General features: G+C 34.2%; 1 protein-coding gene across 1 annotated transcript; it reads left to right on the forward strand.

Moving 5' to 3' along the window:
* The first annotated feature begins 57 nt into the window (after positions 1-57).
* Positions 58-10,326, forward strand: LOC113393517 (poly [ADP-ribose] polymerase). The gene is made up of 20 exons (XM_026630454.2): positions 58-286; positions 770-911; positions 1,435-1,592; positions 1,670-1,851; positions 1,964-2,177; positions 2,408-2,510; positions 3,448-3,634; positions 3,824-4,043; positions 4,182-4,286; positions 4,382-4,487; positions 4,827-4,989; positions 5,175-5,331; positions 6,251-6,409; positions 6,989-7,125; positions 7,384-7,520; positions 7,768-7,928; positions 8,247-8,367; positions 8,444-8,603; positions 8,952-9,131; positions 9,543-10,326. Exons 1-20 carry the CDS (start codon positions 176-178, stop codon positions 9,613-9,615), a joined length of 2,976 nt encoding a protein of 991 aa, XP_026486239.2. The 5' UTR covers positions 58-175; the 3' UTR covers positions 9,616-10,326.
* The last annotated feature ends 5,238 nt before the right edge of the window (positions 10,327-15,564 follow it).

Below are 15,564 nucleotides of genomic sequence, written 5' to 3' on the forward strand. Positions count from 1 at the left end.
TTGACTGTTGTCAATGGCAATTGGCAGTTTAATTCAAGCCATAGACTTTAATTTAAACTTCACTGATGGTCGCATAGTCGCAAACCGCACTTTTGAATGTGGCAGTAACTTAATTCAATAAATAATATTTTAGGTAACTAATGAAAAACTGAATCAAGACCGTTTTAACTTTAAAATGTCTGATTTACCTTATCAAGTTGAATATGCTAAGTCCGGTCGAGCGTCATGTAAAGCGTGTAAAAATAAAATAGACCAAGGAGTATTGCGAATAGCAATAATGGTGCAGGTAAATGGTGTGAACATATATTTATATATCGGTACGTTAGGCTATCAGTTTCTTATAATTCATTTTAATTAATTGTATAATTGAAAGTATTAGACAAAAACATACATTAATAATATAAACTTGTCTGAACCTGTCAAAAAGTAGTGAGTAGTATGTATAATGTATAATGTAAATAATAACAAAAGCGTTACTAAACGAAATTAAGAGGAACATATATTAATAACTTGGTTTTTCCACTATGTAAAGTAAAGTTCTGCAATTTGTTTTTTTTTATTTAGAAATGGCAATTGTAAATGTTTATGTTTACTGTTATTTGATATGTTAATTAAGTTTATTATCATTTTTGCTCAGTAGAATCTACACTCTGAATTTTAATGCATTAATGTTGATGATGATTCATGATTTAAAAGTACTAACAAAAGTGTGATTGAATTTTTCTATTCATTGAATTTCAATAAAGCCCATGCTAATTTTATGTTATAGTCGGCTTTTCATGATGGCAAGCAACCAAATTGGCATCATGAAGAATGTTTCTTTAAAAAAAAATGTCCTGGAAGTATTGCTGAAATTGCAAATTTTAATAAACTTAAAAATGATGATCAAGTCAGAATAAAGAGCATGTTGGGTATGTATAAATAAATTAGTAAACTATTATCTGATATAATTATTAATATCAAAAAATAATTGCTATGATTTTTCATTTTTGCGTTTTTTCATGCCTATTTAAGTGTCTCCATAAACTCTTAATTTAACTGCTATTATCCTGCTAAGGCAGAGATGGCTGCTTTAGCGTTAAACGTCCCTCTCTTATATACACAACATTGGTATATGCTTATGTATACTTACTATGCTTTTTTTATATATATACAAATTATCAACCTAAGTCGTTAATTATACACAATTAAAAAAAGTTAAATAGTTATATACAAATCATGACCATGAATGCTGCAAGCAACAATTCCCTGTTGAACTTGAATTTTATTTACTCTGTATTTTGTTTGTACATTCGGGGTGCAGTAAATGATGTATAAATAAAGGAATGATTGAACTTTTGATATGTTATATTTTAGGGCTTTATGAATCTGGCTACATTAGGTTGAAACCCATAATATGGATGTCATTAAATAATTATTACATTTTCTCTTTAGGTAATCCATCAGGTATTGTGATGCCTACAGAAAAAAATAAAAAAGGCAAGTCTAATAAAAGGGACAACAGTGAAAAGGCAGCTCTGGCAAATTATTCTATCGAATATTCTAAGTCGAGTAGAGCAACATGTAAACATTGTGATATTAAAATTTGTAAGGTTTGTAATTTATAGATTATTATGAAATAAAATTTAAAAGTAACCAAAAATTATGACATTATAATATTTAATTTTAGGGAGAAATAAGAGTATCGAAATTGTCTTATGATCCGAAGTATGGAGATCATCCAAATTGGCATCATCTTAATTGTTTTGCTGAGAAAAAAAACGAATTTTTATTCTTAGCTGGTGGTGAAGATCTTCCAGGTTTTAAGAGTCTCAATAAGGAAGATCAGAAAACAGTTAAGGATGCCATCAAGTATGTAATAAATACTATTTGTTAATATGACATAAATTGTATTTTATATATAATTTTTTGTGATATAAAAAAACCTGTTTCACTCAATAATTTGTGTAATAAAATTTTTAAGAGTGTCCAAAGATGATGAAGTGCCCGTGAAAAAGTTAAAATTGGAACCAAAAGATGAAGCTGATATAAAGAAAGAAAAGGATTTACAAAAAAAAATTGAAAAACAAAATAAATCATTCCATAAATATCGTAGTGCACTCGCCGACCTCACTAAGAATGATCTGCAAGATTTACTTGAAGATAATTTACAAGAAGTGCTGAAAGGTCGGGATGAGGTAATTTATCAACTTCAACTTAAAACAATCAATACCAATGCACAATAATTGTATTACTAATTCTGATTTGTAGAATATTAATTCAATTATGTTTTGATTCAGTGTCTGAAAAAAAATTGATTTTATATGGCAATATGTACATAGACCAAAGCTGTTAAAATTCTTGTTATTCATAATTTCATATAAAGATTTTTTCTCTTTCTATTATTATTTTTCTGTTTCGTTTCCAGTGTCTGGATCATTTGGCTGATATTATGACATTTGGAGTTCCTGAGCCGTGTCCAGAGTGTAAAGGGCAACTTGTATTGGACACATTTTACTATAAGTGTACAGGTACTATATAATTGACTATAAATACATATATATTAAACATAGGTGGTATGAGCTAAAGAGACATCTGATGGTAAAAAATATTAGCCAATCCTTACATCAACAATGCCCCACCAAACATTTGTCCGTAGAATATCTGATGAGTGGGTCGTACTTATCTATAGTCTATTCCAATCAAAGAAGGAATAAAGATAAACAAACCTTAGATTTACATATTCCATGCGATTTAATAATAGCTCAGCTATTTTGTACATTACAAACAGTTCTTGATTATGTCTTTATTTATAATATTACACTATTCCACTTATCGAGATCCAAAAGGCCAAAAGGAGAGCTCTACATTGGGCATTCTTGGACCTGCAGAAGGCCTTTGTCTGTGTGCCTCGTCAATGCATTTGGTTGGCGTTGCGATTCGAAGACGTGCCTGAGGCCTGTATTGATATTATCAGAGAACTGTACTGTAGTTCCACTACCCTGGTTAGAACCGTTGTTGGCGATACTGCGCCTTTGTCCATCACTGTAGGGATCGCCCAGTGCTTGGCTCTTAGCCCGTTATTATTCAACGTAGTTCTAGATTTTGTCGCGGCTTGCATCCAGGACCTGCATGTAGAATGCGGATGACAGTGCTCGTTTGTGAGAACCGACTGGAGCTGGAGCTTAGGGTCTCCAACTTAATGTGACGAAAACCTTGTATAAGGCTTGCGGGAGACTGGATTCTAGCACCATTCAAATAGGGCTTGAACCAGCCGTTAAGTCGGAGAAGTGAAGTACCTTGGATTATTCAATGTTTATTTGGGTTTTGTCCTATTGTAGTTGGAATAGACTATAGACGGACATGTACAAAGCCCTACCTACCTACCACCAAATAAACTATAATATATTTCTCTCCTCTTTTCTTGTTTTCGTATCAATTTATTGTCTTGCACTTGCATACTTGTAGGAAATATAAGCGAATGGTCGAAATGTAGATACACAACTAAAACTCCTAAGAGAAAAACAATGAAAGTCCCTAAAGCATTTCAAGATCATGTAACATTCAAAAAATTTAAATCAAAGTGTAGCGATAGAATATTTGAAAGTGAGCCACCTCCGAGCATTGTAGTCGTAAAGAAAGAGGAACCAGAGAGGTGAGTTTTATTAATAATTTGTATTTTCGAACAAACATATACTGAGTTAAGTTTTTATTGTTAACTTTTCTGTATTTAGATTGCATATAAGCATTAGTTTGTAAGAAAGAACACACTTTTGTTATAAACTTTATTTTCATTATAATGTTATTTTTATCTTTTGTGTAAATGTATTTTTAATCATGTTAGTTCTCAGAAAGACAAATCCATTCCACCATTGAAGAACCTTCAATTTTTCATCTATGGTAAATTCAAAACTCCCAAAGAGGATATCAAGCACCGCATTTTGAAGTTGGGAGGCTTAGTTGTGAATAAGCTAACGGATACACTAGCAGCTGTAATATCCACCAAGAATGATCTAGAAAAAATGAATGTCAAAATGGAAGACATACAAGATAAAGATATAGAGGTCAAAGTTCTAAAATTAATATCATTAAAGTTTTTCATTTTCGACTTAAACCTTTGCAGAATTGTAGTTGATTACAAATTAAGATAAAATATGGTCTTGAAACAAGTCAATGTTAAGTTTATATCCATAATTTTTCAGGTTGTCGAAGAATCATTCTTGGACCTAATTGATCCCAGTAATGGGAGTGTTACAAAATCACTGGAACTTATAAGAGAAAATAATATTGCGGATTGGGGATCCGACGTAAGTCGAACTTGCGATGTCTGATTATTTCGTTTTTCATGTATTAATTTATTTTGTTTTTACTTTATCATTAAAAACTTACAACATTTCAACAGCCGACTAAACGAGTTCCTCAAGATGTTATCGATGGAAAGTCCATACAAAAGTCTGGGAGCATGTATGCAAAATCCAAATCTACCATCACAAAGCTGAAAATTAAAGGTGAATTATTTTGTTACTTAATACAATAAGATATATTTATTTATAGTACAAGTGGTGATGTGAGGTTTCTGGCGTAGTAGAATCTCTATTCTACTAAGCCTACTATCTGTCTCTACACCCCATCTCAAACTTTGGGTAGAGCTGACTATGTCAAATCAGCCTAACATGTGGAGGTTTTGATAACTACTTCCTTATTAAAAACCTTATGTTTGATTGATCTCGTATAGGACAATTCCACAATGCCTATTTCATTTAAGTGAAATTGTGTTCTTATTGGTTTGAAGGAAATTTGATAAGGACAACTGAATTACGATGTGTGATGTCCATGTCGTGTGGCAGGCGGCACGGCCGTGGATCCCGACTCGGGGCTGGAGGAGCTGGCGCACGTGTACCAGGCGCCCGACGGCTCCAAGTACACCGCCGTGCTGTCCAAGACCGACGTGGTGGCCGGCAAGAACTCCTACTACAAGCTACAGGTGCTCAGAGCCGACGGGAAGAACAAGTGAGGCCAATTATTTGATTTATGAATAAATCAACGCGATGACAAGAATTGGTGTAAAGTTTTTTATAAGAAAAACATTACACCAATTCATTGTCATCGTTATTCTTAATAAATCCTATTTTACTTAACCGTTTCAAGAATAGAATAATTATTATAAATTGCATATTAATATAATAAATTTCCAGGTTTTGGTTGTTCCGATCTTGGGGCAGAATCGGTACTCCGATTGGGGGCAATAAGGTGGAAGAATGTAAGACTCTTAACGAAGCAATTGAAAAATTTGAAAATCTTTATATGGAACGAACGCAAAACCCCTGGGAGGAGCGGCAAAACTTCGTCAAGGTGAGGCTGAGAACGAATTTAAATATAAAATTCAGTCCAGCGGCAGCGCATTAACCGACTGTTAGTTTATTGAACTAAATATTAACTTAATAATTATTATTGTTTAACATAACTTAAAAATCATATATTTAATAGTTTTCCATACTATTAGACCACATGGAGTACCTTCTTTTTACTCTCCCTCTATTGTAGATTTAGATGTGTACTATTAACAGTTTCCAGAGGCCGCTGCCAGCGTGTCAGTGCCATCTTTTTGTAAATTAAAATTGTCACAAGTTACATTGCCTGAAAAAATGTCTTAAGAGCATCGTTTTCAAATGCCGCATGTAATTTTTTTTTAATTTTTAAACCTGTGTGCGTGTAACTGCGTATGTGCGTATAATCACAACTTGTATAGTCAAACCAATCGATATAATGCATCGTGATGCTATTTATTCCGAGTATATTTTGATGGGTTTTATTTTCAATTATATAGAAAATGAAATACCATGCAAATAATAATTAATTACTGAAATAATTATAATATATTTTATATACACTTAGTTAATATATAAAAAAATAAATCCTGGGTAAAATATTAAATCGTAAAATACTCATAGTAATCGGAAATTTTAAATTTAAAATTATCGAAAAGATACATTTCTTATTTTTATTTAGGATTTTTTGAATAGATTTTATTAATAAGAGACTAAACGTTTGAACGGTATTTTTTGTTGAAGTAACTGATAAATGTTTGGCTCGCAGTCTCTTTGAAAAAACAGAAACAATAAATACATAAGGCAAATGATGATCGAATTTTGTCAAAGATGATTCATACACACTGTCTCGATCACATATAAATTAAATAGGGGCAATGATATTCTTCCTGCTCTACATAATAGTGAAGATAAACAGATAAACTCTTCCACGTGGTCATCAGATGCCGGAGGCGTACTACCCCATAGACATGGACTACAGCGACGAGCCGGCGGCGTCGCTGCAGGTCGATAAGCAGTGCTCGCTACACATGTCCGTGCAGAATCTCATACAGAGGATCTTCAACATCGACAACATGAAGAAGACGCTCCTCGAGTTCGAAGTAAGATATATACACACTACAGTCTGTACACTGAGGCGCTACACAAAATTATACGGATTGTCCAATCGGAGTTGAATTCGTGACAAAAAGTAAAGTTAGAATTCGAAAAAAAAGAATTGCATTTTGTCTTAATAAGCAATTTCCAGGGGACGAATGATGAGCATCTTAAATCGCTTAGATCCACCTTGACTGGGCTAAAGCCGAATATGAAATTTGTGATACCTTACGCTTCCGAGTTAGTACCTATAATCTATAAAAACTTTGTACAATATTCTATTTATTTCCTCCGATTTCATCCTAGAAAAAAAAAAACTTTATTATTATTAAGTGTGAGATAATTGTTTAGTACAATTGTATTTTTTTTTAATTATAATCTATTACTTCACCAAAATTGATTATCTGTGATTCTTTGTAATTGTTTGTTTGCTTTATAATATATATTTGAGATCAGATATAATGTTAATCACTTATTTAATAAGCCTTAATGACTCTTACCATATTTTTTGGAACGACCAAAGTTAAAATAATTTAGAGTAAAAGAGTTATCTGAAATGTTCATATAAACTGTTACTGTTTTAGCTCGATACGGAAAAAATGCCCCTCGGAAAATTATCCAAGAAACAAATTAAATCCGGATACAATGTTCTCTCCGAGTTACTTAAATTTATTGAGAAAGGTTCTACAAGCGAAAACAAAATCATCGACGCTACTAACAGGTTTAACTTATTATTATTTTTATAAAATACTTACATAAAGTCTTTGAGCAAGATAAGTTCTTCAAGCAAAATACCCTTGCAAATACAAATACAAATAGCCTAGATAATAAATAATAAAATGAAACCCTTTTTTTATTAATGTTAAATGTTATCTGTTAACTCTATACAAGTCTCTTAAGAGAAAAGAGTACTTTAATAAATAAATGACTAATATTTTTCTTAAAACTTACGATATTTTATACTGTTAAACATTTTCAGATTTTACACTTTAGTACCGCATAGTTTTGGAACTGATAATCCCCCACTGCTGAATACTGTCGAAATTATAAAGAATAAAACTGAAATGTTAGACAACCTATTGGAGATTGAAATCGCCTACAGTTTACTCAAAACAGGTAATTTATGTACAATGAATATTTCGTTTAATAATACAAAAAATAGTTGGCAATAACTGCCATGGAAACGGCAGCAGTTAAATATGAACATTATACTAATCAAATATTATTATTTATTATGCTCTTCGGTAAAGTACAAACTCTTTAATAAAATTATTTAATCAATACTACGTTTAGCGCTAACAGTAACAATTGCATTGTTTCTTTTATCAATGTAACTATAATTATTTTATGCGTTACATTCCAGAAAGCGATGATAATGTAAGTCCTATTGAGGCTCATTATCGAAAATTAAAGGCAGAAATCAGTCCTCTCGATAAGAAGAGCGAAGAATTCGAAATGATTTTAGAATATGTGCGGAATACGCACGCTGCTACACATTCTAGCTATACGCTAAAAGTACAAGAGGTGGGTACTTAAATTTTATCTCCATTCATAAATTTCATATATTTCAGTAGAGGTTCAAGCTGGGTTGTAAATTTATTAGATATTATTGGTAATCGTATTCACCATACAAGCCGGTAACCGTTATATCCGGGTTCAACCAAATGCATTTGAGAGGATGTTTGTGTTGGCAGGAGGAAGGCTGTAAGTGGGACTTGAAAAGAAAGGAAAAAGTGCAAGCGTAAACATATTTAGTGTAAAAGTAAATTTTGCGTCGACTTCCTAATTAACACAAAAAGCAATAATGATTAAGAAAATTAAATATTATATATTATTAAACAGGTATTCGAAGTTGTTCGTGAAGGAGAAGAGAAGCGTTTCAAACCATTTAAAAAACTTCACAACAGAAGACTACTATGGCACGGTTCACGTGTTACAAACTTCGCTGGAATTCTCTCTCAAGGTCAGTTTGAACAATCCTGACATATGATGTTTCAATTGAATCTAAATAAAACAATTAAAATTGGATAATTTTGTAGGTCTTCGAATTGCCCCACCGGAGGCACCAGTGACAGGATACATGTTCGGGAAAGGCATTTACTTTGCGGACATGGTCTCTAAATCTGCTAACTACTGCTGCACGGACAAAAGAAACAACGTCGGGCTGCTACTCTTGAGTGATGTGGCTCTCGGGAACATGTAAGTCCACATCAGATATTTTACTGTTAAAGAGCAATACTTGGTATAATTATTGTATTTAGATTTGAAGGGCAAGTGAGCCAGTGTAAACAGGAACAAGGGACGTAACATCTTAGCTACCAAGCGTGGAGAATGTTTCATATTTCTTACAGCACTAAAGTCGTTGGGTGACCACTAACCATCATACGGCTCATTTGCCATATATACCAATTATGTACATAGATATATATACATAATTGTATTGTATACGTGGATGATATTGAATGCAACGATGGAGATCCGGTGTCTAAAATGAGTGCACACCGTTGGCACCACCACCACCACCACCACCACCACCACCACCACCAGGAAGGAGTGCCGGCGCGCCGAGAACGTGACGAAGCTGCCGAGCGGCGTGCACTCCGTGTGGGGCGTGGGCAGCACGCAGCCCGAGCCCGCGCGCGCGCGCCGCCTGCGCGACGTGCTCGTGCCGCTCGGCCCGCCCGCCGCGCCCGCCGCGCCGCCCGACACCTCGCTGCTCTACAACGAGTATCCTTTTGTCTGAGCCTATGTGTCAGCACCGCATCCGCTGGATATGAGATGCCATGTTCGTTGCCTTTAGGCGAGTTTTGTTTAAATCGATTATAGAAGTCGCTACCTGATTGTGAGCAGTCAATTTGAGTCAGTATGACGTGCGATTTCCTATAAGGTATTAAGCTAGGACGTTTCGATCAATCTTTTGTAAAAAAAAGGCTCCAAAACTTTGCAGTAACTATTGATTTCCCTTTCTAGTTTGCCTTATAACTACCACTACTACTACCTCAAAATTACCTCTTGAGTAGTTACAAAAAAAAAATTTCTAAAATAATCGAATATGACTGAAATTTATTTACTGTGAAAATTCAATTATTGTTTACAACAAAAGTTATATACATATATTTCCTTGACATATTACCTCAGATTCATCGTTTACGACGTCGCGCAAGTGAATGTTAAGTACTTGGTACAAATGGAGTTCAACTATACACACTAAATTCTTACTTGAATACTGGCATTTAATCATTATTTTGTTACCGTTTAATTCTTAACTATTTTTATGTAGATTTATGAAACAATTACAATTTGAATGTTTATTCGTTTTATATTGTTTATTATTACGTTCACGTGGAGTTAATATGAATGATTTGGCCGCTTATACATCTTAGATTATATACACGTCTAGATTCCCAGTCCGACATGTAGGAAGCAATAGGAGACTTATGTATGTCTAGAGTAGATTATATTATAATTATATTAAGTTTTTGTGCAGCGAAAACTTATCTTGTGAGAAAAAAGATAAGTTTATTTTCGCTCAGTAAATTTAAAATTAATTTCATCAATAACTATAATGATTCAAAGCATGTGAAATGATCAGTTATTGTCAGTCATGCCTTGTGTGGAAATTTGACTATACTGTATAGTAAAGGTCACCGAAGTAGAGCTGTAAAATTATAATTAGAATCTCGAAGTGGTGCGGTATCTTGACGTATATTAATCAATTATTCTGTGTCACCTATCAAAAGAAGCGGACATCAAGTGATTTTTTTTTTATTTTAGTGTGTTTTAATCTGTTAATTTTTACTCAATACAATCATCACGTTATCGTTACATTGATAATAATTATGCATAATTGCATATTATAATGATAATTACCTGAATTTCGTTATTTTGATTATACTGTTGAAATACTAAAATTTGATTTTTCGAATATGTTTTTTATTTCAATTTACCTTGCCATGCACACAAACACTTTTATAACTTGTTATATGCGAATAATTTGCAAATACTTTTTACTTCACGGCCTAACATCCGTCTTTTCCTGATTGTAATTTAGTTGTAAAGCTAAAGAAAATCTTAAATTTGAATAACCGCCATTTATATTCAAAGGCAATATTTTTTAATAAAGTCGGGCAGCATAGCGACACCTTAATAAATTAACCAAATGGAATATAGTTATCAGAACCTGAAAAAATTGCGACACTAGAATATTGGATAAACACTGCAATGTCCGTACTGAGTATTTGCGCACTAATAGGTCTAATAGGTCATAAAACGACATTATTATTTACATGTGCGCTTTGCTTACTTGATTTAATAATTATTTATGGTCAAAACTAATTTATTTCATATTTTCACCTGCACAAATTATTTGACGTAAGTTACATGTATGACAGACATCTTGTTCTTGATATGCAATTTCGCTTACTCTTTACTATATTTACCTAAAAGGGAGTAGTACAGTCGATATAGTTTACTTAAAACAAAAATGCCAAAGCGGAAAGGATAAAAAAAAAAATTTTTTAGAAATATTATTAATAACTACAATTTTTACAAAAAATCTTCGTTAATGTAAAAACTATTCCCATAGAACATTAAAGTTTTCTGAGGGCACAAGGGCATTTTCTCAAGTAACTATTTGATTGTTTTTTGATTTCTTACTAGGCTCCAACCTAAATCTATAATGTTGATTTTATATTATAATAGTGATTGTTCTAATATTGTTAATACCATTAAAATCATGGCCTTTATCCAATCAAATAATTTCACTATAATACTCTCAGAGAAACAAACAGAAAAAGACTATTATGACACATCTGCCCTATCGTTTCCCCTCCCGCTTTCTTTCCCTTTTCAGTCACTGTGACACATATTTAATTTTGAACACCTTATCCAGTAGCATACATATAAAATATAAATCAATGGTTACTCCAAATTGAAAATTGAACTGTATATCCTCAAGAAAGATATAGCACACGCCATTTCTGGTCAATTTATTTATTTAATTTATGAGTCTCCAATAAAAGATACACGCTAAATAGATATTCTTAAAATAAAACTATTTAAAGGTTACAAATTTCTTAAATTTTATGGTGATTCTCACGGAAAATTGAATTTGCATTCAAATCTAAATTAATGTAATAATGCAAATAATAGAAAATATACTATAAAGACATCGACAATGGGACAAAACATCTATGATGATATATTGTATATTATACTCGTGCTTCGTCCTCGAGATTAGTAACGTGTGAGTATTAATGAACAAAATGTAGTAACGCATAGGTGACACCACTATATCACTATAGTTTAGAAAAAAAACAAATTGCCATTACCAAAGTGGCAGCACTAAAACAAAAAAGTAAATAAAGTATGTTCCTACCCCACTCAAGTCAGCCCACCTGCGCTGAACTTTAAGTAGGCAGCCTCATTCGCATTTTAATGCTCAACCATTTCGCTTATTCGCACACAAATTAAGCAAAAATCATGCGGAAACGTATAAGCGACAATAGTATAGAATTTATAGCAAAAAAATTGCGAAAACTGGAAAAGGAAGTGAAACGCTCACGTCGTAAAAAACATAATAATGTTTCATTAAGTTCGTCATCATCGTCGTGTCCATCTGCAAGACCATCTTCTTGTTCATCAAGAGTATCCTCGCCAAACACAGACTGTAAGTATACTTTATCTATTTTATTATAATCGGTTTGAATGTATTAGAATTCTCTACGCAACGGCCAAATTTGTAAATATGCATCAGAGTAGTCTGTGGGACTAGCTCATCGCATTTGTATTGTAACGGCCATAAGCGCTAAATTTGTTAATATGCATCAGAGTAGTCTGAGGGACTAATTCGTCGCATTTAAATTACAATGGCGATAAACGCCAAGCTTGTAATTATGCATCAGAGTAGTCTGAGGGACTATCTTGCTGCATGTGAATCGTATCTAAGCTTAATCTCAAGTTGCATCAGTGTTCTGTGGGAACATTTCGCTGCAATTCTACACCTGCCCTCCACATAATAATAAAAATGTTTAGATGATTTTTTTACTCTAAATATAACAATGTAATATAATGTTTTTACGACATTAGATTAACTACCGTCGTCTCCTTACAGGCCAGAGGTCAATTGCAAATATTGACATAGAACAGCATATGGCCCAAAATAGCGAAATTCCGCTCATTGAGATAAACGACAATTCAGAAAATGACACAAGCGCTCCATGTTTGCATGAAGAACCAAGCGGCGTCGTTAACATCGAAATACTGGACATATTGGGAGCGGATCCGTCCGTGACAATTGAATATGGCCCAGACATTAACAAGGACGTAGCATCCAGATTTACACACATTGCTACGTCTGGGTTAACCAGAGAGACTCGTAAAGATCTTCTTAAGAAGTATCTAGTACCTGAAAATTGTAAAAATATAGCGGCACCACAGCTAAATGCTGAAATCAAGGGGGCTCTAACGGATCAGGTTGTCAAAAGAGACAGAGCCATTGAATCAAGACAAAAACAAATGGCGGCTGCCATTTCATCCTTGGGCAAAATAATTTCGGATCAATTGAGTGCCAAAGATATAAACAACGCTTTGATAAAGGACCTTATGGACGTTGGTAGAATATTCTGCGACATCCAACATACCGAATCGGAGGCAAGGCGTAACTTTGCACTTTATTCTGTTAAAAAAGAACTCAAAGACCAATTATCATTAACAAAAATTGACAAATACCTATTTGGTAACGACTTAGCAGAGACTATTAAAACAGCAAAGGCTGTTTCAAAATCTATTTCGGATCTTAAGCCGAATGCACCCAAGAAACCGAAACCTACAGCTTCCTCTACGAAAAATTTAAACTGGATGGCGAGGACCCCGGCTCGCAGGCAACCGACGGGTCTACCGTCGCTTCACCAGCTGCCTGCCACGCACAACAAGCCGCCTCGCGCGCCCTTGTCGCACAACTACGCGCAGCGATCCAAGCAGACCCGCCGCCCGTAGATCCGGTACGTTACGCTGACATACTTAAACATTTTTGTAAACAATGGTCCCTAGTAACACGTGATCAGTCTATCTTATCACGGATAAACGGTTACCAAATAAAGTTTAATCAACCAGTCCATCAACCATGTTTGCCAAAGCCAAACACATTCACAGATTCTGAAAGAACCCACTTGGTTGATACCTTACGTAACCTTTTATCTATTGGAGCAATATCTCAGTGTGAACCTTGTTCTGTATCTTGGCAAAATGAGATTTATCCTAAATTTAAATAAATTTATCAATACGGAACATTTTAAATTGGAGGACATACGTACTGTCCTCAAACTCATTTCTAATGAGTGTTATATCGCGACGCTGGATTTGAAAGATGCATATTTTCTTGTTAATATACATCCAGGTTCACGAAAATATCTCCGCTTTATTATAGATGATAAATTGTACGAATTAAACGTTCTGCCCTTCGGTATCTGTACAGGCCATTCATTTTTACAAAATTGATGAAACCTGTTATAAGCTTGTTACGGTCATGTGGTTTTATATCGTCTATATACCTAGATGATTTCTTTTTAGCTGGTTATTCCTATCAAGAGTGCATACAAAACATTGATATCACTCGAATGTTACTACAGGCGTTAGGGTTTATCATCAACGAAGAAAAAAGTGTCAAAGTACCTTCAAAGTCCTGTAAGTACCTAGGATTTGAAATAGACACCCATAAGTGGCAGATAAGCTTACTCTCAGACAAAAGAACTCGAATTGAATTAGAGTTAGAAAATATCAAAACATCAAAACGGTGCAAAATAACAATTCGCAATGCTCATAGGTTTGTTAATTTCTGCCTGCCATAGAATACGGATGGTTATATACCAAACAACCGGAGCGCATTAAGTTTCTTAATTTATACATAATACATGGTAATACCACCGTCATTGTACCCGATATAAACTGGTGGCTTAATGTTATCGATGATTCTGTACATAGAATTAGGAATGATAACTATGTCTTAGAGATATTCTCTGACGCCTCAACGTCTGGGTGGGGTGCAGCTTGTGGTAAGCAAAAAGCCAGTGGTCGCTGGTCCAAAAGCAAGTTACTATTGCATATTAATGAACTAGAACTTTTAGCTGCTTATTTCGCTCTAAAAATATTTGTAACTGTCAAATTTTAATGCGTATTAACAACACCACTGCTGTAAGTTATATAAATCGCATGGGTGGTGTTCAATATCCCCACCTGAACATAATCGCAAAATATATATGGCAGTGGTGTGAAGCTCGCAAAATATTTATCGTAGCGTCATATATAAGATCATCAGACAATGTAGTTGCTGATAGGAAATCCAGACGAACACACCCTGATGTTGAATGGGAATTATCTGCCACAGGCTTTCAAAAAGTAATGGATAACTTTCAAGTCCCCGAAATTGATTTATTTGCCAGTCGTCTTAATAAGAAATGTAATATTTATGCTTCTTGGCACAGAGACCCTGAAGCCTTTGCATTTGACGCTTTGACATTAGACTGATCCAAATACCTATTTTATGCTTTTCCACCAGTAGCAGTTATTCTTAAAACACTAAGGAAAATAATATCAGATAAAGCAAAAGGAATTGTAGTGGTGCCTGATTGGCCTACTCAACCTTGGTACCACTCTATTTACGCGACTTCTCTCTTCGGATTTAATAAAACTAAGAACTAATGATGTTATCATTCCTAATTCTAGCAACCAGAACATTCAAGCACACACTAACCTGGCGGTCGGAATATTATCCGGACGGCGCTGCTACAGCGATGCGTACCAGAATCCGCCTTAGACATCGTTCTCGCCTCCTTGTCGGAAAACACAGTAAAGCAGTATGATGTCTGGCTTAAACGTTGGTATAATTTTTGTTTTAAAAATTCAATTAACATGTATGAGCCTTCAATTCTGTTTGTTATAGAATTCCTTATAAATATATTTAACGATGGCGGTCAGTATGGGACAATTAATAGCCCTAGGGCTGCGCTTTCCTTAATTGTTGGTAATATATCCAATGATGATAGACTTGTAAGATTTTGTAAGGGCGTATATAAGGTAAGACCACCGCTACCACGGTATAGTGCTACATGGGATGCAAGCCTGGCTATAAATCATCTAGCTTCCTTGTTTCCTAATGAAAGCT

The sequence above is a fragment of the Vanessa tameamea genome, chromosome 6 (assembly GCF_037043105.1).
Source record: "Vanessa tameamea isolate UH-Manoa-2023 chromosome 6, ilVanTame1 primary haplotype, whole genome shotgun sequence".
Taxonomy (NCBI): domain Eukaryota; kingdom Metazoa; phylum Arthropoda; class Insecta; order Lepidoptera; family Nymphalidae; genus Vanessa; species Vanessa tameamea.